The sequence below is a fragment of the Mobula birostris genome, chromosome 26, assembly GCF_030028105.1.
Source record: "Mobula birostris isolate sMobBir1 chromosome 26, sMobBir1.hap1, whole genome shotgun sequence".
NCBI classification, from domain to species: domain Eukaryota; kingdom Metazoa; phylum Chordata; class Chondrichthyes; order Myliobatiformes; family Myliobatidae; genus Mobula; species Mobula birostris.
The window spans coordinates 38439970-38466677 of record NC_092395.1 but is presented as its reverse complement, the minus strand read 5'-3'; the positions used below and the strand labels follow the sequence as shown (position 1 = coordinate 38466677).

At 40.7% G+C, this 26708-nt stretch overlaps 1 protein-coding gene and 1 long non-coding RNA gene across 3 annotated transcripts in view; one reads left to right on the top strand and one right to left on the bottom strand.

The window, feature by feature from the left end:
- The window catches only part of LOC140187978 (uncharacterized), a 66703-nt gene extending 45804 nt beyond the window's left edge, over positions 1-20899 (bottom strand). For both annotated transcript variants that reach the window (XR_011883194.1, XR_011883195.1), the window contains exon 1: positions 20672-20899. This is a non-coding gene — a long non-coding RNA (uncharacterized lncRNA). The remainder of the gene's footprint in view (positions 1-20671) is intronic.
- On the top strand, positions 1835-26256 carry yju2 (YJU2 splicing factor homolog). Its single transcript, XM_072243843.1, has 8 exons — positions 1835-1942; positions 3695-3795; positions 13268-13412; positions 17874-18008; positions 19333-19514; positions 21166-21289; positions 22443-22620; positions 24763-26256. The coding sequence occupies exons 1-8, from the start codon at positions 1919-1921 to the stop codon at positions 24915-24917; spliced, it is 1044 nt and encodes a 347-aa protein (XP_072099944.1). The 5' UTR covers positions 1835-1918; the 3' UTR covers positions 24918-26256.
- The last annotated feature ends 452 nt before the right edge of the window (positions 26257-26708 follow it).

The window sequence follows — 26708 nt, the reverse complement described above, 5'->3', positions numbered from 1 at the left end:
AGTGGTTGTAATGATCTTTATTTGGAGGTAATTCGCCTCACTATAGGAAGGATGTAGAAGCATTGGAAAGGGTAGAGAGGAGATTTACCAGGATGCTGCCTGGTTTAGAAAGTATGCATTATGATCAGAGATTAAGGGAGCTAGAGCTTTACTCTTTGGAGAGAAGGAGGATGAGAGGAGACATGATAGAGGTGTACAAGATAATAAGAAGAATAGAGTGGATAGCCAGCGCTTCTTCCCCAGGGCACCACTGCTCAATACAAGAGGACATGGCTTTAAGGTAAGGGGTGGGAAGTTCAAGGGGGATATTAGAGGAAGGTTTTTTACTCAGAGAGTGGTTGGTGCGTGGAATGCACTGCCTGAGTCAGTGGTGGAGGCAGATACACTCGTGAAGTTTAAGAGACTACTAGACAGGTATGTGGAGGAATTTAAGGGGGGGAGGGTTATATGGGAGGCAGGGTTTGAGGGTCGGCACAACTTTGTGGGCTGAGGGGCCTGTAATGTGCTGTACTATTCTATGTTCTATGTTCTATGTAATAGGTAATGACATCAGCCAGGGCTGATGAAGATACTTCTCATGGCCTTTTGTAGCTTATGCTAAATCAAAAAACATTTGGGATGTGTTGAACCATTTCAGCATGCAAGCATCATGTCTGCCTTCATGGAATGTGGCATAGATTTCCAGGAATTTTTGCGCTGTATGGATACTGATTAAATGAAGTGCTTTGTGGTTGATAAGTTCTATTGATTGGTTAGTAGATGCTCTGTTTATCATGTGTTTGCTATCAATAAAACTCTGCACCTGTGAGGCCAGGGGAAAGGAGAATTCCAATCCTTAAGTCCTCAAATTATTGTCTGCACATGAAAGCTTCACTATTTTCCTTTCCCTATGAAAGAACCCATTCAGTATTTGTCTTGTGCAACTTTGAGAATCTAATGAAACTGCGCAGTTCCACAATCAACTGTGATCATCTTAGGCTTCAAAAGCACTTCTTCTCTGATAAGTCAAGAAGTTAAACCTCTGTCTATACATCCTCAAAACAACAAGTTCATGCCTACTATTGCTTCCTTCTCTGCTGACCATTGTAATTCTATCTATTGCTAATCCTTGTTAATATTGAGCTGTATCCCCTTCAGTTTTCTCAATTAAAGGCAACTATTCCTGAGACGTATCTTGAACTTCCCTGTGTGAGTATCTCAAACATCTAAATATCTCTCACTCTTTCGGTGAACTGTAAGTGAAGAACCTTGAGCAACATTGGGCTTTAATCTTCTTGACAATTTTACAAAAAAAAACACTGTAGTTGCTGATAATCTGAAATAAAAATAGGAATGGTGGAAATGCTCATCAAGTCAGCCAGTGCCTGGAAAATTAAATTTTTAGATCACCCCAATAAACCACTGAGAAATCTTGAAAAAATTCTCTGGTAACTCGCCTTGCCTTTATTGATCTCACCAATGGCCCCGAATGACACTGGAAGAGACCAATTTAAATGTGCCCATAATTTTTTGATATAATGCTGCTCTTGTAGGTAATGATAGCCATTTAAAATCTGCAAAGAAATTCCACAGATTGGATCTAAATTTGCCAATAATTTTCACGCATAACCTAAAAAGTTAAAGTGTAGGTTAAATCGACGGAGTTAAAGAGTTAAAGGCTTTAAGTTCCCTCTTTTTAATTGACTGGATTCCGGAACAGAAATATGAACTCCTATGGTCAGACGGACATTTTAACGGCGGCCTGCATCCGCAATCTAACTTGCTGAAGGGGGCGGGTAGACGTTTAGATTGATTCAGAAAACAACCAATAGAAAATCAGAACAGAAGAAGGAACTTCGTCACCCGGAAATCTGGTGGAGAACCGGTGGTGTTTAGGCGCAGAAGTTTGGTTGAAGTGGTCACTGTGAACGGCTGAACAATGTCGGAGCGGAAAGTCTTAAATGTGAGTGTGGAGGGGTAGTGGCGGTCCCAGAGATGGGGTTCCGTTCCTGATTACGATCCCAGTTTCGCGTGTCCAGTCATAGAGATCTCCCACAGCTATCCCCCTCACCTTTTATCCGGACACCTCTGCTCTCTCCACCATACTGCTCCCCTGTACCCCACTCTCCTCCACCAGATATCCCGCACCCTTGAACTTCCCCTCCTTTTCCTCGGCGTTCCACAAACCCTCCACCCCAAACCCCACCCAAATCTTCCACCCCTCGCCAAAAACTCTTTCCTGCCTATTGCAGGACCTTGTGAATTGTTGGGGATGTCTTTTGAAATCTGTTACAGACTAATGATGCATCTACATTTTGTCATGTTACTCCTTAGAGACTACTTCAGCTGTACCCACTTGGTAGTATGTTATCTGTTTGAACTTCAGTGCTGAAATACCTCTGATGCCAAGACATACACAAGGGTACAGTGAGTTAAATGTTCCCTTCAAATCCAGTCCACAGTGCTGGATAAATAGCATTTTAGAGGAGGAACTAATTGTCCAGTACCAAATTACTGGAATCACTGATACAGGTAAAAGGGTCAACTTTATTCACCACATGCATTAGGAATTTGCTGTGGTGTGTTGGTCAGGGAACAACATACAACAAAAACAACATTCAACAATTATAAAGAACAAAGAATTATGTATCTAAAAACAAAATTGGGAGGTTAAAATAAGGATATAGAATAAAACTTGCATAAATTCATAAATGCCAACATATAATAACAATGTAGACAGCATTATAAGAAAGTGGTTTATAGTGCAGTGATGGAAGTAATAAGTAGGGTGCCACTTTAGCTTTGCGGTGCAATGCTATTTGAGCTTAGGGCACCAGAGTTCAATTCCAGCTCTGTCTGTAAGGAGATTGTACGTTCTCCTTCTGATCACATGTCCTCTGATTTCCCCCCACCCCCAGTCTAAAGACGGAGGTTATTTGGTCATTGTAAATTGTCCGGTGATGAGGCTGGAACGGCTCATTGAGCCAGAAGGGCCTGTTGTGTGCTGTGTCCCTAAGCAAACTACAAAACATGTACTCAAATAAATGAAGGGGGTGGAAGAGCTAACTAGAATGGTTGATTAGGTTAACTGCTTCGGGGGAGAACTTTTGAGATGGCATGAATTTTTGTTTTAATAGCCCTATGGTGCTTTCCTGAAGGGAGCATTTGGCAAAGGCAGTTTACAGGGAGGGTCAGTTATATTTATTCTGCCTGCTTCTTTGTCCTGGACACATACAAAATGAAATGGAAGGAGAAGGTCATAGTCATAGAGACATACAGGCTAGAAACAGGCACTTTGGACCACTGATTTCAGCAAGCATCAACCTAATATTTACAGTGATCTCTTTTTATGCTCTGCACATTCATGTGACTCCCTCCTGATTCTGCCACTGACTTGAAAGGTAGGGGCAATTTACAGTTAATCTACAAATCAACTGACCTTTGGAATGTGGAAGGAAGATGGGGTACCTAGAGGAAACCATTGTGCAGGGAGAAACTCTGCATTGATTGCATCTGAAGTCAGGGTTGAACCTAGAGCTTTGCCACTGTGAGGCTGCAGTTCTGCTAGCTGTATCACCCTCTGCCATACTTCACCTTGATGCTGTCACTCCATTCCAACATCTGCTTTCTTAATAATGCTTATCAGAGCATGTACACCAAATGAGATTTTGTTACTGATTGGTTCACCATATATATTGCCTCTTTCTCTCCCTAGAAATACTACCCACCGGATTTTGATCCATCAAAAATCCCAAAACTCAAACTTCCCAAAGATCGACAGTATGTGGTCCGGTTAATGGCTCCTTTCAACATGAGGTGGGGACAATGTTCTATCTGTTGATCAGTTTGTAATTAATTTTGTACTTCCTTGAAAATATTTGTAACAACAATAATGAAGTTGATTTAGTTTTGACTTGTGCCCTGAGAGAGTTGAAAGGCTTTATATTAGCCCTCAGGAGAGTTTTTATGTCAGAAACTGATCTAATCATATGCTTCATTTTTAACTTTGGCTCAATTGTCATATAATTTGTTTACATTACTGTGCTGCATTATAAATAACTTAATGTTTGAAGGAAACAAGGAAAATGTGAATGTTTTCTGGAACTTCTCACCTCCTTTAGTCTTTCCTTCCACAACCAACAGGTCATTTAAACTCATCCAAGTTCAGCATCGCCAAACTATCGCTCCTGAACTTGGTATTTTTCACTGTATTTTGATCTTTATTAGAATAGCAGCAGAAGCAGGGTAGGCCAGTCAGCCAGTAGGCACATGGTTGATCCAATTGGCCTCAACACATTTTCCTGCATTCTTCCTGAACTCAATGGCTGCTTTGCAGTTTAAATATCTGTCAGGCTTCACCGCGAATATTTTCATGTATTCATTTGGTTATGTGCAGGTAGATAAGATTAGTGTCATTTGGCATCGTGGTTGGTACAGACAGCATGTTCTGATGGGCCTGTTCCTGTCCTCAACTGTTCTGTTTTATTTGTTGTCTTTTGCCTCCTCAGCTCTCTGGGGTGGGTGTTGCCAAAGATTTGTGACCCTCTGAGGATAAAGGAATGTTTCTCCTCTCTCTCTGGAACAGAGAATCCCTTTATACTGAATCAATCTCCCCTAGATCTCAATTTCCCCACAGCAAAACATTCTCTCAGTATTCACCCTGCCATTCCCCATTTATGTTTTACTAATATCACTTCCTTTATTCATCAATGCGTATCTGCCCAATCTGCTTCATGTGTCAACCTCTTCACCTCAGGACTCAATCTAGTGAGCCATCTCTGCACAGTCTCAATTATGAGTACAGGTGTCCCCCGCTTTTCGAACGTTCGCTTTACGAAACCTCACTGTTACGAAAAAAAAAAAGCAGCAGGCGATAAAAAATTCAGCACGCAAAAAAAAATCAGCCAGTGATAAAAGGCAGCGCACGCCCCGAGCAGCCGCTCTCCCCCGGATTCGGAACGGCATTGCTTTAACACGTGCCTGTGAGCAGCCGTTTGCAAGATGAGTTCTGTGGTATCGGAAAAGCCTAAAAGAGCTTGTAAGGGTGCTACACTTAGCGTAAAACTAGACGTAATTAAGCGTTTCGACTGTGGTGAATGAAGTAAGGACTAAGTGAGTTTGGCTTGTGGAAGCTGACGAAGATGATGTTGAAGAGGTTTTGGCATCCCATGACCAAGAACTGATAGATGAAGAGCTGATGCAATGGGAAGAGGAAAGGATAACAATCGAAACCAAATGCATTAGCGAAAGTGAAGCAACTACGTGAGATTTTCGCTGCAATGATAAAGTACGACTTTAATTTTGAAAGGGTATGTAGGTTTAGGGGATATTTGCAAGATGGTTTGAGTCCTTACAAAGAACTGTGTGATAGAAAAATGCGCGAGGCTCAGCAGTCAAGCAAGCCTTCCACATCAGCCACAGCAGATGACGAACCTCGACCTTCGACATCGAGGCAGACAGTCATAGGAGAAGATGAGCTGCCTGCTCTAATGGAAATAGACAACGAGATGACACCCCAATGTCCCACCACCCCAACACCCAGGCCGTGGACAGATACTGTACTGATTCACGGAGAATGCAGCAGTAGCTGGGAGGCACACAGCACATCTTTAAGAAAAAAGCCAAAATAAACATGCTAATTAATTACGTGCTGGGCAGCTCCTAATCAATTAGCATGTTTATTTCGGCTTTTAAAGATGTGCTGTGTGCCTCCCGGTTACTGCTGCACCCCTGCATGCTTTGCAGCAATGTATCGGTCGGCAGCCTGGAGGGTGGGGGCCACTGCACCAGCCAACCTGCGACGACTCAGTCTAACACACCATCCTCAGTGTGCTCAGCACTGTCTTCCCAATTCCAGTAAGTGATACTACCCTGTACATATTATTTCTACTTTATATCGGCTGTGTATTTTTACGTGTTATTTGGTATGATTTGGCAGCTTCATAGCTTAAAGGTTACTGGAGAGCGCTTGCGCCATGTTTTTGCCAACAGCGCTTGCGTGAGATTTTTGCTACAGAGAGCAGTGCAGTAATGATTGTGGAAAAGTATTTCTACTTTATATAGGCTGTGTATTTATCATATCATTCCTGCTTTTACTATGTGTTACTGTTATTTTAGGTTTTATGTGATATTTGGCATGATTTGGTAGGTTATTTTTGGGTCTGCGAACGCTCAAAAAATTTTCCCATATAAATAAGTGGTAATTGCTTCTTCGCTTTACGACATTTCAGCTTACGAACCATTTCATAGGAACGCTCTACCTTCGGATGGCGGGGGAAACCTGTACATCATTCCTTAAGTATGGAGACCAGAATCATTATTCAATCCTCCTCCTGAGGTCTCACCAGTATCCCGTAAAGTTGCATCTTTATAAGGTCTGCTGGAAATCCAAATACACTACCTCTGCTGTTTCTATTTTATTCACAACTGTTTTCTAATCCTCAAAGAACTCCAGAAAATTTGTCAGACACCAGTTTCATTTCACAAAGCTGTGTTTACTCTGCTTGATTGTATTATGATTTTCTAAATGTTATGCTCTGCTTCCTTGATGAATTCCAGCATTTTTCCAAGGACAGATTTTAAACTAACTGGCCTATAATTTTCTGCTTTCTATCTACTTTCTTTCATGAATAATGCTGTGACACTTGCAAGTTCTAATCCTCTGGAATTTGTCCAGATGTTGGAGAATTTTAATAGATTCTAATAAACCCATCCACTGTCTCTGTAGCTACGTCCTTAAGATCCCAGGCTGTAGATTGTCGGGTCCAGAGCACATGTCAGCCTTTGGTTTGTAAAGTACGTTTGTACTACTTCATAGTGATTGGGTTTGTTTTAAGTTTCATGCTCTGCATAGTCCCTTGATTATTTGTGAGGAGTTTGTAACATCAACCACAAAGATTGAGTCAAAGTAATTATTTAGTAATTCTGCTATTTCTTTATTTTCCATTATTAATTCTCCACTGTTATGTTCTATAAGGCCAATGTTTACTTCAGCTACTGCCTTTCCCTATAACTATGATATATATCAGCTTTTATATTACTTGCTAGTTTATTCTCATGCTCTTATCTTCTGTGTGTAATTTTTATAAAGTCCTCCTTTGCTGGTTTCTAAGACTCCCCCAGTTAGTTGACTTCCCACTAATCTTTGCAACATTGTATGCCTTTTTATTTTATATCATCTGTAATTTCCTTAGTTGGTCAAGCATGGAACATCCTCTAGAGCAACACACACACACAATGCTGGTGGAACGCAGCAGGCCAGGCAGCATGTATAGAAGGAAGTACAGCCAACGTTTCAGGTCGAGACCCTTCGTCAGGACTAACGAAAAAAAGAAATAGTAAGAGCTTTGAGAGGGGGAGGGGGAGACCCAAAATGATAGGAGGAGACAGGAGGGGGAGGGATGAAGCCAAGAGCTGGGAAGGTGATTGGCAAAAGGGATACAAGGCTGGAGAAGGGGGAGTATCATGGGATAGAAGGCCTTTGAAGAAAGAGTGGGAGGGGAGCACCAGAGGAAGATGGAGAGGCATCCCCTCCCCCTCCCACTTTCAGATTTCTTACTATCTCTTTTTTCCGTCAGTCCTGATGAAGGGTCTCGGCCCAAAACGTTGACTGTACTTCCTCCTACAGATGCTGTCTGGCCTTCTGCGTTCCACCAGCATTTTGTGTGTGTTGCTTGAATTTCCAGCATCTGCAGATTTTCTCATGTTTGCGTTTTCACATCCTCTAGAGCCTTTCTTTCTCACTAGTGTATAAGCTTTATGATATTTATGAAATATCTGCTTAGCTTTTTGTTGCCTGCAATCTGCTATCTTAGCCTTCACAGTCTACTTCGGCCAAGTTTGTCCTCATACCATGGGAATTGCCTTGATTTAAATTGAGGTCACTAGCTTTACCCCCAGGTTTCTCACACTGAAATTGAATTGAAATTCTGCCATACTCTCTCTAATACTTTTCCTAAGGAATTCTTTGCTATATTAATCCTGTTTTATTTCACAATACCATTTCTAAAATAGAGTATTCCCTGGACCGTTCATTAATGTACTGATCTTATAAAGCCATCCCAATTACACTCAGTCTGCATGTCTTCAAGATTGCCTTACCAATTTGATTTGTCTGCTCATGATTCTTTCTTATTGTCATTATCATTTTGCCCATTATTTCCTGATTTATACCCTATCCCAAAATGTAACTACTAATAATCAGCTTGTATATTATTCCCACCATCCCCCACCTAGCTCTATCTATGCTTTATTCTTCTCCCCTCCTTGGCCCATCGTGACCCCTCTCACCACTCACCCTCTCCTCTTTATACTGACTATCTCCCTTCTCCACGTTCAGTCCTGATGTAGGGCTTCAACACAAAATATCGTCAATTCCGTTTCCCCACAGATACTGCTCGGCCCACTGAATTCCTCTAGCAGATTATTTGTTACTTCTTAGCCTTCATTTTCTTTCTCCACTGCAGTGCTCCTATATCTCAAACCTCTGAGCCAGTATCATTTCTCACTACTGTAGTGATTTTAGTCTCTATCAACAGACCTTTTGCTTTTTGCCTATCCATTCAAAATGTCAAGTACCTCTGAGCATTTAAGTTCCCAGCCTTGGTCACTTGCCACCATATTTCTATTATAGCTGGAAGGCTATACCCATTTATTTCTATTTGTGCCAACAACACATTTATCTTGTTTCGAATCCTGCATGCATTCAAATAAAGTGCTTTCAATGTTATCATCGTTTTCTTTATTCTGCCTGATTTTGCTACTGAACACTCATATCACTGTCATTACCCTGTATTAACAGTTTTTCCTTTGTCCTTGCCTTCATAAATTCCTTCTGAGCTGAACCCTTATTCTCTATTTCCCACTCTTAACTGCATCCAAAAGGGACAATCTGATTTTGAACGTGAGTGCTTTTGGGAGCTCTTGCACGACCTGTCTGTCATCTAGTTTGTTTTAACAGTGCTCCCTTCATTCTCTGCCTCCATCTGCTTAAGCTGTGATATGCTGACCTTTCTAAAGATGTTGTTTCCAGACTTATCCTCTCCAAGTAAATTAAGTCAATCAACTACACTAGCTGCATGTATTCCCAGCCAGTATTCCACTAATCTGTTTTTCAAAATCAACACATGCACTTAGGAACAGGCAGATTATCCCTTGACATATCAATTGACAATAACACTTTCCATCTCTGACACGTTACATACAGCAAGCTATTTTTAACTATTATCAATAGTTAACTGATTAGAGATAATAAAGATGCTTCTTCACTTCCCTGGTAATCCTACCACATTATAAGATTTAAGTCTCTGCACATCTATTTTGGATTTGATTTTTTTTTATATGCTAACATAAACAAGATCCATCCCCTCACTACTCCTTTCTTACTTTAATGCCAAATGTAGCCCCTCATTTATTCTGGTCTTCATAACAATAACAGAAATGTATACCAGAAGAGCTATTTCAGAACCGACATACAGAAAAACCATAGCTGTATATTCCAATATAAATTCTAATCTGTGGAATATGATCCAAATCGGAATGTATGCTTGGGATGCATTTCTATTTCAATTTGAATCTACGTTTACTTGTACAAGTTTGTGTTGGGCACGTGGCCAAGTGGTTAAGGCATTCGCCTAGTGATCTGAAGGTCGCTAGTTTGAGCCTCAGCTGTGGCAGCGTGTTTGTGTCCTTGAACAAGGCACTTAACCACACATTGCTCTAGTGTCTGTGCGAGGAGTGACGCCCCACACAGACTTCCAATCTGTGCCTTGTAAGGCATGAAAATGCCCGACACAGGCCTCTCGTGGTCTGAGTCGACGTTCCCTCCCCTCCCCTTGTACAAGTAAACAGAGAAGATCCTTAGTATCATTCAAAGGAATATGAACAGTACAGTACCAAGCAGATCCTTTGGCCCACAGCGTCTGTGCTGAAAAAGATACCAGCCAAAACATCTCCCATCTACATGTATGTGGTCTATATTAGTCCATTCCTTGTCTATTCATATGGATTTCTAAATACCTCTTCAATGTTACTTTTATGTCTGCTGCCACTTTCCTTGGTAGTACTTTCAAAGCGCCAACCACTTCCTGAGTATTAAAAACAACTTGTTTTGTAAATCTTCTTTAATCCTTGCCCTTCTCACCTTGAAGCTCTGCTCTCAAGCATCTGATATTTCCACTTGGGAAAAAGACTCCGAGTATCTACTCTATCTAGAACTCTCATAATTCTATCAGGCCACCCTTCAGTCTCCGACACTTCACAGAAAATAATTCAATCTCTCCTCGTAGCTAATAATCTCTCATCCGGACAACATCCTGGTGAGCAACTTCTGCACCCTCTGCAAGGCCTCCACATCCTTTCTGCAATCCAGTGACCAAAATTGGACACAATACTCCAAATGAGGTCTCATTAAAGTTTTATACAGCTTTAATGTGACTTTCTGACTTTCATACTCAACAGCCCAGCCGATGAAGACAAGTTTGCTATATACCTTCTTTGCCACCCTATCTATGTGTTTTCACTGTAAGGGAACTTACAGCTTTCAGAGAGCTTGCACCCCAAGTCCCTCTATACTTCAACGTTCCCAAAGATTCTGCCTTTCACTTTCTGCTGAAGAGGAAACTCTTCCCGTACATTATCTGACATTCTTTCTTCAAGTCACCAAATGTCATCAAAACAAAAAGCAAGTTATCGAAAAAGTTATGGTATAATTACCACTATTAATTATTTTAATGTTCATTCTTGTATTTATAAATGAAAATGGTGATTTTAGCTGTGTCCGAAGTTCAGGCTTGAACTTCCCGTAATAAAATTTCACTCCATTTGTTAGTATTTGTTAGATAGAAGAATGCTTCTCCATTAGCTGACTTTTCCCACTTTTATTCTCTCAGTGCATTCCCATAACTCTGCCTAATGGACAGCATGGTAGTGGTTAGCACAATACTTTACAGCACCGACATTAACCGCTCAGGGTTCAATTCCCACTGCTGTCTGTAAGAAGTTTGCACATTCTCCCCATGACTAAGTTTTCTCCAGGTGCTCTGGTTTCCTCCCACATTACAGAAACATGCACAGGTTAAGTTAGTAAATTATAGGCATGCTATGATGGCACCGGAAACATGGTGATACTTGTGGGCTGCCCCAGCACATTCAAGATGCAAATGATACTTTTCACTACATGTAAACACGAGGAAATCTACAGATACTGGAATTTCAAGCAACACACATAGAAGTTGCTGGTGAACGCAGCAGGCCAGGCATCCTCTTTAGGAAGAGGTACAGTCGACGTTTCGGGCTGAGACCCTTTGTCGGGACTAACTGAACGAAGAGCTAGTTAGAGATTTGAAAGGGGGAGGGGGAGATCCAAAATGATAGGAGAAGACAGGAGGGGGAGGGATGGAGCCAAGAGCTGGGCAATTGATTGGCAAAAGGGATATGAGAGGATCATGGGACAGGAGGCCTAGGGAGAAAGAAAAGGGGCAGGGGGGAAAAGCCCAGAGGATGGGCAAGGGGTATAGTGAGGGGTCAGCGGGAGAAAAAGGAGAGAGAGAAAAAGATTGTGTGTGTATATAAATAAATAACGGATGGGGTACTAGGGGGAGGTGGGGCATTAGCGAAAGTTTGAGAAGTCAATGTTTATGTCATCAGGTTGGAGGCTACCCAGACGGAATATAAGGTATTGTTCCTCCAATCTGAGTGTGGCTTCATCTTTACAGTAGAGGAGGCCGTGGATAAACACATCAGAATTGGAATGGGACGTGGAATTAAAATGTGTGGCCACTGGGAGATCCTGCTTTCTCTGGCGGACAGAGCGTAGGTGTTCAGCGAAATGATTTCCCAGTCTGCGTTGGGTCTCGCCAATATATAGAAGGCCACATCGGGAGCACCGAACGCAGTATATCACCCCAGCCGCCTCACAGGTGAAGTGTTGCCTCACCTGGAAGACTCTCTGGGGCCCTGAATGGTAGTGAGGGAGGAAGTGTAATGGCATGTGTAGCACTTGTTCCGCTTACAAGGATAAGTGCCAGGAGGGAGATCGGTGGGGAGGGATGGGGGGGGGGGGACGAATGGACAAGGGAGTCGCGTAGGGAGCGATCCCTGCGGAATGCAGAGAGAGGGGGGGAGAGAAAGATGTGCTTAGTGGTGGGATCCTGTTGGAGGTGGCGGAAGTTACGGAGAATTATATGTTGGACCCGGAGGCTGGCGGGGTGGTAGGTGAGGACAAGGGGAGCCCTATTCCTAGTGGGGTGACGGGAGGATGGAGTGAGAGCAGGTGTGCGTGAAATGGGAGAGATGCGTTTGAGAGCAGAGTTGATGGTGGAGGAAGGGAAGCCCCTTTCTTTAAAAAAGGAGGACATCTCCTTCGTCCTGGAATGAAAAGCCTCATCCTGAGAGCAGATGCGGCGGCAACGGAGGAATTGCGAGAAGGGGATGGCATTTTTGCAAGAGACAGGGTGAGAGGAGGACTAGTCCAGATAGCTGTGAGAGTCGGGACGAAACTGAAGCACTTGGAGGAAACCCATGTGATATTAAAGAGAATGTGCAAACCCCACACAGCACAGGGTGTCACTGGAGTTCAGAAATAAACCTGGGTCACTGAAACTGAGGCAACTGCTTGTACTAGCTATGGTAATGTGCTGCCCAAGCTCTGATTTCCCCACTTCTCCCTCCCTGACTCTGATCCTAGTCCTCTCCCTCCAGCATCTCCAGTCTTTTAGTCATCTCATGCAGTTGCTCTTTTCCAAGAGGGTGACGGATCTATGGCACTGGTTGAAAGTTTGTAGCATAGATGCTATTTCACTGCATTCTTTCAAGAACAACGTGAACTATTATAAGAACAGTAAACACAGTTGGCTTAGACAGGATCCATGGAAAGAGAGAAGAATAAGTACTTCATATCAATAATCTTTCATCAAAACCGAATTTTGATCAGCCAGTAATGTTAATACTGTTTCTCTCTACGTGCTGAATTATTTTCAGCAGTTATCGTTTTTGTTTGATTTGCAGCACAGTGACCACCTTGTCAAAGAACTGTGTGTTCTGTTCATAAATCATGACTAATGCACCCTCTGAAATAGTTCTGATTGTCTAAAGGACACAGAGGGGAATTTTCCAAATTATATTTTGTGAATTAGCCACCCTTTTTGTTTCCAATCAAATTAAAGTGGATGCCGCTACAGATGGAACTTCTATAACAAGATGCGTGGTGCGTGACTAATGTATTGGAATGCCTTGGATGGGCCATTTGTCTTTGTTAGTTGGTCAGTTTCTTTTGTTCTTGTTGTTTCAGATGTAAAACATGTGGAGAGTATATTTATAAAGGCAAGAAATTCAATGCACGTAAAGAAACCGTACAGAATGAAGTGTATCTGGGACTGCCTATTTTCCGCTTCTACATCAAGTGCACCAGGTGTCTGGCAGAAATCACATTTAAGGTAAATATTCTTGAAATTTACTTTTATTTCATTTGTAACAGTTTTTTTTTCTCCTCCAAGTTGTATTTGCACTGAATCAGTTCAAAAGGAAAATAATTTGCACATATGAAATGGCATTGCTTATTGGAAATAAATCATCCTGGCCCCAGCAGATAACTGCTAGTGTTTCTTGGGGCAGTGTCTTTGGCCCAGTGATACTCATCAACTTCATTAAAGATATTTCTTCTGTAGTAAGGTCCAGAGCAGGGATGTTTGCTGTTGACTGCTTCATGGTCAATTCCATTCGCATAATCTCTTCATTCCTCAGCAAATGAAGTAGTCCATGCCTGCATGCAGCTAGAGCTAGACAACATTCAGACATGACTGATAAATGGAAGGTGATATTTATGCCACAACAGGGACAGGCAATGAATAGAATCTGACCGCCAAACTTGATATTTGATACCATCACCAGGCCCTCCTAAAACAGCTACTAAGCAGATGAGATTTTTTTAGCTACATGTAGCAAGCCCAACTAGGGGACAGTGCTGATTTAGTAATGGAAGAACATTTTTGTGGTAGTTTATGGAAAAATGAACTGGAAGCAGCTTCATAAATCAGTATCTGAGCAATGTGTGCATTTAAGATGAAAGATGACATTTAAGTAAACTAATGTACCTAGAGGCTTTTGGAATGGTAAGGTGCATGGAGGGGAAAGAAAGTCGAAAAAAGAAGCTCGTCAGATTCTGAGAGCTTAATACGGTGAAATTAAATAGAAATTTAGGAAGGTATGATAAAAGAGAAAGTATGAAAAAATGTTGGTATTTAAAATCAATGAAAATATAAGTGTATTTTTAAGTACACAAAGAGCTGATGGATAACTAAGGAAACAATAGGCGCTCCTAGAAGCTAAATAAATAACCTGTATGTGGAGGCAGTGGAAGTTGTTAATGAATACAGTGCCTTGTAAAAGTATTCAGCCCTTGCTCACACAAATGAATACTACAACCAGGGATTTTAACTGAGAATTTCTGTTTGTGAACTACGTGCTTTTTTTCACAGTAGAGTTCAAAAATTGTGAAATTCTTAAGTGTGAAAAGCTAAAAATTCAAAAACTGAATTGTCAACAGTTCAAAAGTATTCATCCCCATTTGCTCAGCACTTAGTTGAACCACCTTTTCCGGCTATTTACAGACTTTTTGGATAAGTCTCTGTGAGTTTTATACAATGTGATGGAGCAAGATTTGTCTGTTCCTCCTTGCAAAGTTGCTCAAACTGTGCAGGATAGTTGGGGAGCGGCGGTGGACAATAATATTGAGGCCCCTTGACAGAGGCATTTGAATCGGGTAAAGTCAGAACTGTGATTGAGCCACTCAAGGACATCGATTTTTTTCATTGAAAGCCACTCCATGGTTGCTCTGGCAGTGTACTTTGGGTCGCTGTCATCCTGAAAGACGAACTTCCTCCCCAGTTTAAGCTTTTTGGCAGATTTTTCTGTATTTAGCAGCATTCATCTTCCCATCAGTCCTGACCAGATTTCCAGTCCCTGCTGCTGAAGAGCATCCCCATTGCATGACGGTACCTCCACCATACTTTACACTAGGATGGTGTTACCTGTCTGATGCGCAGTTTTAGATTTATGCCATAAGTACTGCTTAATGTTAAGGCCAAAAAGTTCAACTTTAGTCTCATCCGACCATAAAACCTTCCAGATCTTGACAGTATCTTCTCAATGACCTTTTCAAAGTCTTTATGGGCAAGGATATGTTTTTTTTTAGCCAGGGCTTCTTCTTTGCCAACCTTCCTAGATACCCTTTCTGTGCAAGACTTTAGAGATTGGAGCCATGAACTTCACCTCCAATTGCAGCCACTGACCTTTGCAGCTCACTCAATTGGCATCACAATAGCCTCCCTTACAAGTGCTATTCTTGTTCAGTGACTCAGCTCAGGGAGGTGCCCTGACCTAGGCAGTGTAGCTGTGGTTTTATATTTTGTTCAGTTTGTTACGATGCTCCGAGGTATGTTCAGTACCCTAGTGATGGTCTTGGTACCTTTCCCCAAATTTGTGCTTCTCTATTATCATTTCCCTGACCTGAATGCTCTTTATTTTCTTCATTTTGGTTTGGTCTGTTGAAAATCTACCATACTGTTGGACCTTACAGAGAAGGGGGGTATTCTTATGAATTAACTGAAAACAGGTGATTCTCCAATTTTCTACATCAACAAATTAGGTGAGTTGGTAAGATAATATATAGTGTTGCTCCTGAAGAAAGTTGGCGTGGTAATTACAAAGGGGATGTATACTTTTGATTTGACATCGTGCACAATGTTTTGTAGATTAGGTATAAAAATGCTTTCAATATATTTTAAGTTAAGAAAATGAGACAGTAAAATGTGAAAATAGTTGTGGGGGTTGAATACTTAAAATCCTGCATTTTGTGACTATTGTCACAAAAGATGGGATGATGTATATAAGATACACAAGTAAAATATTGGAAGGGATAATGGTAGTAAGAGGGAGGTATGAGTGATTCACCATCTTAGAAAGGGATATGTTTCCAGTCCTGGATGTCCCAAGCTATTAAAATAAACAGGAGGCAATTCTTCGATTCCCTGTAGTTATAGGGCTGGTGCCAGAGGGCGAAGGGACTGTTAAAATACCATAAAATAAAAGGTTTAAAGGATCAACCAAGTAATTACAGTCCAGTTAGATTAACTTTAGTTCTGGATAATTATGTGAGTATCTAAGAGACATTGTAAAAACTGATTTAGAAAAGTACACATTAATCAAGGACGGTTAAATGGATATGTAAAGGGAAAGTCATGTCTAACTAATTAGGAATTTTCAATGTGGTAACAAAACGAGTAGGTGATGGCAGTATACTTGATGTGGTTTACTTGAATTTTAAAATGACATTTCATATCGTCCCTTATGGCAGGCTGGTTAAAACAATAGGGCTGGGGGAGTGGGTAGAGTGAAAAGTTGATTCCAAAACTGGCTTAGTGACAGGAAGCAAAGAGTAATGAATATCAAAAGAAATTGTAAATGACAGGGATTTAAGATAAGACCAAAATCCTGGCAACAATTGGCAAATCTGACACCTAACCATTTAATCCCTTTACCCTGTTCAGATCTGACATGTTTTTTTATACAGTGCTGTCTGACCTGCTGAGTGTATCCAGCATTTTCTGTTTCTATAGCAAAGGGTTGAAAAATGATGGAAATACTCACCAGGTCAGACTACATATGGAGGAAAAGACAAATAGTTAATGTTTCAGGCAGAGATCCATAGTTAAAATAGTTCTGACACATGGTCTTTAACCCGAAATGCTAACTCTGTTTCTCTTCCTACAGATGCAGCTTGACTCGCTGAGAATTTCCAATATTTTCTGTTTTTAATTTAATTTGCAGCATCAGCAGTTCTTTTTTATTTTCATCAATGCTAGGAGATCAGTAGTCCTTGACAATTATATCATCATTATTATGTGCCGTGTCATATGACCTAGATGATCATGGTCTTTTGACCGTGATTTGTTCTTGGCAGATTTTTCTACAGAAGTGATTTGTCATTGTCTTCTTCTAGGCAGTGTCTTTACAAGACAGGTGACTCCAGCCGTTATCAATACGCTCAGAGATTGTGTGCCTGCCACCAGTGGTTGCATAACCACGGCATGCAATATGCACCAGCTCCTCATATGACCATCCACCACCTGCTCCCATGGCTTTATATGACCCTGATCAGGGGGCTAAGCTGGGTCTATATGTTGCCCAAGGGTGACCTGCAGGCTAGCGGAAGGTAGAGACGTATCTCCACCCTGTTATATAGTGACTTGACAGTCAACATTAGTGAGTTGTGATAGTACATCAAATAATATGCACTGGAACCACAGTGACCTGGTGATAAAGCGTGTATATGTTTAAGGTGATAGTCAAACATAATAACATTGGTTTGAATATTTCTGACTATAGATGGAATTGCAAGTGCAGAGGGTTCCTTCAGTCCCCTGTGAATTGTGCTGCTGTTCATCAAAGGCCAAAATATATTTGACTATTCCTTTGATTGTAAATGACACGATCTAATGTGGCTTTAAAACTGAATAGTAGAGTGTCCACAGGTGCGTTGTTTCCAGCTAGTTTAATAGATTGGAGATGATAGTCAATGCAGGCTGATTCTCTGTCCTTTGCATCTCCACCCACAAGCCACCCTGTGTGTGCATTCATGCAACTTGTCCACATGCACAGAAACATTGTAGGAACATTAACAGATCTAGGTGAAATTAATTTAGTCTGCTTGAGCCAGTGAGATCTTATATTCTGTGTGCAGGCAAACAGGTAGCTGCTTGTTAATTATATTTATCTTTAACCCACTGTTTAGTATGCATTTGTGATGATCTAAGCACTTGGGAAAATATTTTTTGAAAATCTTCCCTGTTTGGGCCAGAGCATGTACAATCATTGTTGTGGTATGTGTAATTTTATAGACTGATCCTGAGAAGACAGATTATGTGGTGGAACATGGAGCAACGCGGAACTTCCAAGCAGAAAAGCTGTTAGAGGAGCAGGAGAAACAAATTCAGAAAGAACGGGAAGAGGAAGAGCTGAATAACCCAATGAAGGTATTGCATATAATTATCAGCACAGAAACAGACCATTCTGTCTGTCAGATCTTTGTACTGCAGATGCCACCACCCATCCCATCCTCACAGATTCTTGCTCTTAACTATCGAGCAGAACTAGTATGGTTTCAGAGCCTCGATTACATTTTCTCTTCAATTATTTTTTGGATGAAGATTTGGAAAGGAAATTCCTTTATAAAGGCTCAGCACTTTTACTTAGTTGAGTAAACTTTGAAATTCAGACACCATAGAATTGAGAGGGATTGGGGCTATGAGACTCAAGAATGGTCTTAACAGAATTAGAACAATCTGTTTAGATAAAAGGTAAACATGGGTGTGACCAAGAGATGTACTTCCATTTAAATTACAAATTGTTCCAGTTGTGTTTTGAAAAACAACCAGGCTATCCAAATACTGATTCAGTCATTTAGATAGACTATGGCTGATGTGCACATGGACTTCATCAAGCAGCCTTGCTTAACAGGAATGTACATGTAAATTTTCAATGACCCAGCCTTGATGTTTTTTGGGGAGAATCTTCTGTATTTCCACATTTTGTATAAGGAATTTCTTTCTGATATTTCCCCTGTATAATATAATACAGGAACACACCCCTTGTTCTGGACTTTTTTTCTAACAGCCTTATCAATTCTTCAGTCATAACACTCCAGTCAGATCTTGTGTACACCAGGGGAATATGAGCCAATCTTTGCATCCTCCAGTGTATAGTTCTTCTGCTCATATTTCCATTCTAGTGAACCAGCATTACATCCCTTTCCCGAGGGGCAATATCCCATTACTAAATATTGCTCAAATTATTATCTAACTGAGATTCTAACACAATAGCACACCTTTATATTGTCTGTTTTTCCTATAATAGCCTTAGATATGCATTGCATATTTGAGTTTTTTTCATGGATGTATAATATATAAACAATGTATAATGTTGTCAAAGGTAAAGTCATAGTCATATTCATGGTCATACTTTATTGATCCCGGGGGAAATTGGTTAAGACTTTCTCCTGTGTGTTCCAGGATCCCAGAATCATTCTTCACTTTTGAGCTTAGTCCGTCATGAAAAAGGGAAAAACACCAGATTATCAAGATGACATTTGATATCACTTATGAAGTGCCTTTGGAGATTACTGAATAGTCTTCAGGGGCAGGAGTCTGAAATTTTCTCTCGTAAAACAATGACTCCAAATGCTACCATCCAGTATCCCAACTATGAAAAGAAGCAAAAGTGAAGGAAGCTTGTATAACTTTGTTTTTGCAGGGCTTTAGTTATTCCAGTGCTCACAGGTTCCCTTTTGTAATCATTAAGGTTCTAGAAAACAGGACAAAAGACTCTAAGATGGAAATGGAGGTCTTGGAGAACCTGCAGGAGCTGAAGGAACTGAACCAGCGTCAGGCCAATGTGGACTTTGAGGACATGTTACAGGAGTATCAGAAATATGATGAGGCTCTGAAACGACAACAGGATGAAGACGATGAGCGAGAGATGAGGTAGGTCAGCTTTCAGAATGGAGAATTGTTCAGTTCTCTAAAGGTGATGACCTAGAACATTAAGCTACAAAGAAAATAGTGAATTTAGTTAGTGTTTGTGGGGTTAATGTTATATAAAATGAGTATAGGGCAGCGGTTCCTTCTTTTCAATGTACTTATAGAAAACATCCAGCAGCAGAATTGACTGAGTTTAAAAGCAATTATAATCGGACCAACAGTGATAAAAGTAAGTTTGATACTTCTTTTTATGCCAAGTAAACCCTTTTACAGTGGCTCAAAATAAACTAGGCTCGGTAGCTATCTCTAGCTAACAGCCACGTGACTCTGCATGGGTAACGGTAAGACGGCCCTCTTCAATAAGCTACACACATCTAGGGTTGGTATGATTAGGGTTCAGCACAAACAGGAAAGTTGGAATGCTCCGTTAAGGGAACGAATATTACAGTGGATGCTATATAAATACTGCCCTGTGCGAAGTTATCCTTCAAAAGGAAATAATGGAACTTACACTGGCATAAACTTAAAGTGGAAGTATATTTACAAATATTTCAACTTTAACAAACAGTTAACAGAAAAAGGGTCCAGCCACAGTTCGAACTTCCCACAAAATCCGTTACAAACTAACTGGCCAACTCAGGAGTATTGGCATTTCCTGCACAGAGAACTTCTTACAGCTATGTTTCTCCTTCAGGCGGGGGCCCATGATCATCTTCCACTCTCTCTGCTCCGTACTTCACTTCTCCCCCAACTCCTGAAAAAAGACCCAAAGCCAACCCACAATCTAGAAATCTGATTTCCCCCCCCCCACCCCCCCAACCAATCTTTTGAATGTTCCATGGCATCCCTCTGGACAGAATATTATCAAGACAACACCGATCGGCTGACACAACATTCCTAAGCGGATCAAATGACTCCTTGTCTTAACAGTAACCAAAATACTGGGCTGTAAAGTTTGATTAACAGAACACATTGTTTTACAGGAAAGCTGCAGAAAATAAAATACTCAACAGCATAATGGTAGTAATACAATAAAACTTGTCTCTTAACCAGGGTATTACACGTTTGATCATTCCCTCCTTAACACTACATATTTTACCTTGTTTTCACCTTGTATTTTTCTCTCCCCTCCCCTCCCACCTTTTAAGTTTACTCCTCACCTTTTTTTGTCTAGTCTTGCTGAAGGGTCTCGTCCCGAAACGTCAGCTGTACTTTTTTCCATAGATGCTGCATGGCCTGCTGAGTACTTCCAGCATTTTGTGTGTATTACTTGGATTTTACTACTAGAACATTTCTCTGGTTTGGAAGCTCTGAGTCCAGGCAAAATGTTACTATTGGCACCCTCCCTCCTTTGATTGTGGCTCTGACAACAGCCCTGCTTCCTCTCCCGCGCCCCACCCCCTGCATTCCCCTAATACAGCAATAACAAAATACGTCATATTTGATCGAGAATGATCAAACTTATTATAACTGCACCCCTTTATCTTAATTTTTTAACTTTGCTCAGAAATGTATCATTTTTATAAATTAAAAGAGGGACCTTGCACTCTCCCTACACTCCTTATCTTTTCCCAAACATATATTACTGTGTAGAGAGCCTGCAAGAAAAAAAGGCTGCGTTCCAAATTTTTTACACTTGTTTCAATCCCACAAGGTCCATGCTAGAAAGTGCCCAGGTAAAGAGAATTCTGGAAGACTCTGACTCAGATGAAGAGTTGCGTACATCTTGTAAGCAGAAGCCACAAGTGCCTAGCAAGCCCACGGATATCCTCAATGAGGTAGGAGAATTATGTCAGTTTGAGTATTTAAAGCTAAGGATTGGATTCTCTGCATTGTTATAAAGCAGATATATTTCAGGAAACTCATTCAATCAGAGGCTGCAGAAGAACCCTGTAGTGTTCCTGTTTCTGCCATCTAATACAGAGGTCCTTTCTATTTGTTTATTACTTGTGTATGAGGGATTCCCCCATCCCCGAATTTAACGTGTGTTTTCTGCCATATCTAAAACAGATATCCTTATCTGTTCCATTTGTAATCTTACCTTTGTGTAGACTCCTCTTGGTTATCATCTTCTGAGGATTAGCACCCCATTTCTCTAGCCTTCACACAAATGATGAGGCCCTCTAACCTCAGAGTTGTACCTTCTTCCAATCTACTGCTTCCATCATTTCTTTTGATGAATGATGCAGGACTCAAGTAAATAAAATGGAAAATCCAATGTTTTTGTTGCAGCAAGTGACCTGAGCTCAGAATGATTAGAAAATGCTGATTTCCCGGCGTGTCACTGGGTAAGATTGAGCACAAAGATCAGAGATTCCAAATCCAATTTGTAGTAAGATGAAGATCACCTCCACATTAAACAAGTAGGTTTGTGACAGTTTCTTTCTGATTATAACATAACTCATTTGGCCCTTTTGGTCTTTGCTGGTTCCCAGTAGAGCAATCCCATCAGCATCAATCCCTCTCGTTATTAACCTGTGGCTCTGCAATTTATTTCCTCCTACTATCCCCTTCCATTCAATTATTTTGCCGTTTACCTACACTATGGGGGATTTGCTAAGCCATTTAACCTCTTGGAGCAACTCTTAAGAGAATAAAAGCTTTACTGTGAACAGGGTAGATTTAGTTGAGGTAGAATATGTTAATTGTCATCAAATCATACACTTGAAGAACAATAGCAAGAGCAACCTACTGGCAGGCTGGCTGTGCCTTTGTGAATTGTGCACTGTACATGTGAACTTGAAGTGAAGTAATTGAGTGACTGAGAAGCCATGGGTGAATTATCTAGATATGGGGAATCAGAGGTGTGAATCAGTTGCCTCATGGACTGATGACGAGCTATGAACAGTCCTGGTTTGGTTTGACTTCAAGAAGTTGCAAAGCACGTCAGACCTTGTTTTACAATTTTATTAACTACTTCTCTTCCTATAGAATTCTGATCATCAGAGTAAGAAACTGAAGCAAGAGAGTTGGGAGAGGAGTGTGGGAAAGCTCAGTGGAAAACTTCAGTTCTCTCAGCTGGTCGTGAAGAAAGCCCAATGCCCAAAAGCAGATTCAAAAAATCTGGAGAAGGGAATCAATATGCAGAATGGTTGCCCAACAAGCATTGGTGAGTGTTGAGTCTAAAATAAAGGGAATCAGTTCTGTTTATTTCTTTTCATTTGAATTTGAGTCTGCATTATTAAAAGCAAAGGAAGTGTCATTTTATTTCTCCAGGCACCGTGGGGCTCATTACTGAATATAGCTAATAAAAGTCCCAAAGTGTGCCTAATCTTCTATGAATCTCAATCCTGCCAATCTTTGGATCTTTGAAATTTGATTAACTAGGAATCCTTTTCTGGTAGTAGTGTTACACAGAGTTAGACTGTTGTGGGTTCAAGTAGATGCCAGAGATTTGAGCCCAAGGTTTTGGCGAGTACCATGTTTTGTTTGGATGGTTAAACTCCCTTGTTGGCCCCCTCAAGATCTGGTCCTAATTGAAAAAAAGCAGTGAAATTTTCCTGACTGTACTTCCTATACAGCTTCTCCTGTACTATATCAACATTTGTGGGACCTTATTTGTATTCAAATTAGCTTTGCTTTCCAGCAGTGGACTAAGACCTAATGCTGACAAGCCTGTGTGATAACTGTTGTACAATGATCATCTATCTTAAAAGTATTCACATACAAGCATCTTCCATTCCTCAGAAGTAGAGTGGAAGCAAATCATCCTCTATCCCAAGGCACTGCCTAATAAGAGACACTAAAAGCACTTGGCTGTAATGTTTTTTAAAATTTTGAAGATGTGCTATATGAAACGCCATCTTTTATAAATTGGAAAAAGCTGGAAATACTCGACAGGTCAGGTAGCAACAGAGTTCACGTTCCAGATTGATCCTTCATCAAACATTAGAAAATCTGCAGATGCTGGAAATCTAAGCAACACACACAAAATGCTGGAGGAACTCAGCAGGTCAGTGTGCATATATGGAAAAGAGTACAGTTAATGTTTTGGGCCGAGACCCTTCATCAGAACTGGAGAAAAAAGATAAGGAGTTAGAGTAAGAAGGTGGGGGGAAAGAAATACAAGGTAGTAGGTGATAGGTGAAACCAGGAGAGGGGGAAGGGTGAAGTAAAGAGCTGGGGAGCAGATGGGCAAAAGTGATAAAAGGCTGGAGAAAGAGGAATCTGTTAGGAGAGGACAGAAGGCCATGGGAAGGGGGAGGAGCACTAGAGGGAGGTGATGGGTCGATAAGGAGATAAGGTGAGAGAGGGAAAAGGGAATGGTGAAGGGGGGAGGGGCAATACCTGAAGTTGGAGAAATTGATGATCATGCCATTAGGGTGGAAGCCACCCAGACGGAATATAAGGTGTTACTTCTCCAGCCTGAGTGTGGCCAGACATGTCAGTCCATGCCTCCTCTACTGCTGCAATGACGCCCCCTTCCGAGCAATGAAGGAGTACACTAGGCTGGAAAGCACACTTGTATGAATGTAGGAATGAGAGTTGAATTAGGTTGTAATACAAGACTTTATAGTAAAATATTCTGATTCCACAAGAAAGCAAGACAGAAACTGCACTCTTGGATCAACCCCAGCAATGAGGAAAATTTTTATCCCATGCAAGGAGGACCTTGTATTTTATTTTATATTTGCCACATTCCAGGGAGTATTAAAATGTTTGACGTGAATCTGATCACAACAGTGCATTATCTCTCAGCCCATTTACTTAAAGAGCCAGCTGACCTATATTAGAGTAAATGGTTCCTGAGTTGCTGGTGTGGAGAATGTGTTACCATATTTGAAACTCCTACCCTGGTTGATTTTAGAAAACCTTTCTATCCTGTCTTAGAACCTGGAACCTTCCCTCCCTGACAAATTCTGACTCCACTATCAAGCACTCACATCTTACTATTTTAAGTTACCCTTATTAGTTAAAGGTGGCATTTTATTATAGCAATATTCCACTGAATGGCCAGTTTAAAGGGATCAATATAAGGTTCATATGATCCTGTTGGCATCTCATTTTAATGTTTCACTTGAAGAGCAGCCTCTTTAACAGTGCTGTCCATATTATGCTAAATGCAGTTTAGGTAGTGTGTTTGGCTATTTGTGTAGGATTTATCACAAGCATTGTATATAATTGTTGAGAATGCCAATCTTGGGAGAGATTCAAAAACATTCGCACTTTAGTGAAGTAGAAAATGAATAGATGTTGGGAAGCCCAGGAAAGTATTTTACCCTATTTTTGTCTCATGTTTTGTTTTGTTTAGGTGCTGCCGAGCAGAATTCTGTGACGTTGCCAGCAACAGAAGCGATACCAGCTCAGTGTGTGCAAGAACAGCAGGCATCAGCAGCCAACAATTCATCCCTGAGCCTGCTGGGCACATACTCAGACAGTGACAGTGAAGGAAGCCACAGCAATTAGGAAACACAGTTGATTAAGCCAAGAATGGAGATGAACAATTCTTCATTTATAGTTTTTCACTGAGGTACTGGATCATTCCTTTTTCCATATTGTTAGGGGTGAAACTTCAGTAACAGAGAGAATAATTTGACTTTTTTTTTGTCATTCACTGGAATTGCTGGTTTCTACAGACTTGGGTACAAATAAGACTGACGAAGTACTTCATATTATAGAAGTTCCAGCACCATTAGAATTGTTCATCTATTCACAATGGTGCATTATCTCTCTTTGCCTATTTAAATAACCAATTGACCTATATCAGAGTAAATAGTTCTTGAGTTGCTGGTGTGGAGACTGTACGTAAGGTGTTGATTAAAAAAATCTTTCTGACCTGTCCTAATTTGGAACCTGGGACATACGCAGCCCCCACCAACCTTGACCCCACCACCATTCCCGCCCTCAAGCACTCACACATTAATATTGGTAATCCACAATACTAGAGTTCAAGCCGCAAGTGTTTTACATACTTCCAAGTAAAATACAATTTCATCTGTACTCTGTTTTGTCACTTGTCATGGATATTGTAAGATTTTTGGTAATGTAGTTCTGAAGCAAGCTCTTTACATTTTTGAATAAATGGATAAACTGCATCTCAGGGAGGCTCTACCTACGGGACAAAATAGTCTGGATAACAATTTAACCTGAAATTATTATGGTGTAAGTTTACAAAGTAAACATGTAAAGTGGTTGTAATAAGAATTGTTTGTGACAGACAGACTGCAAAAGATTCTCTGTAACTATGAGTCATAATATTTATAGGTATAATCATTTGCTTCTATGATCTGTAAATGTAATAAATATGTAAATAGAATTCATATAATTGAAATAGTTCTGCTGTATTATTAAATCTAATACTTTAGCCATGTACTTGATTTAAAATGTTTGAGTGGCTGTTACAGCTGGAGGTAATGTTTTAATAGATCGGTTCAGTGTTGGATTTGCCAGTCTTAGTATTTAGTGATCTTTTTTACAATACATTTTACTCTCATTTATTCTTCTGTCTTCTCATTTTCAATGCATGGCTGATACTTTCTATTATTTTTAAAATGTTCACTGTTACCATGAAAGCCTCTCCCAAAAGCCTGAATTTGGATTTCCAATTTTTAATCAAGAGTGATGTAACCTGAATTTGTCTTGTGCCATCTGAGTATGTGCATCATGACTGTTTGTTTTCCCAGCACACTCTAGTAACGGTCAGTCGGATACAGGGGAGGATACTTGAGATTAGTAGGAAAGTTCTTCAATTAACTGCTTCAACTTTAAAAAGCATTGTAAAAATTTGACCCCAACTGACAGAAAGAAAAAAATAAATCTTAACTGTTTCCTCCTTTAGAAGCCGTTCCAATGTCTTATATTTGTATGGTTCATGGAGAAAGTGGCAGATGAGGCATCTAATTTCATCATTCTGAGGTTTTAGAAATTCAGGGGCAGTGATGCAGAAGAGGTAACAGAAAATTTGAGGAAATAAGGGGCAGGAACAAGAGGGGTCAGCTGTGATTAGGGGAGGGAATGAAACCCAGCTGCCGAGAACTATAATTTCTGATCAATCTCTGCTTTAAGAGCAGTTGTGGCAGCTGTTGTGTGCTATGCGAAATCTCCACCCTGAAAAGAACAGAGAATGCAGGCAGCAAAGAATTGAAAGCATTGGAGTGAAAGTCAAGAATGAAATGGAAGAATACAAAGATATCAAACGTGGTTAAGCTGTTCTTTTGAGAGGTAGGTGCAGTTGCAGGATAGCTAGGTTACAGGCAT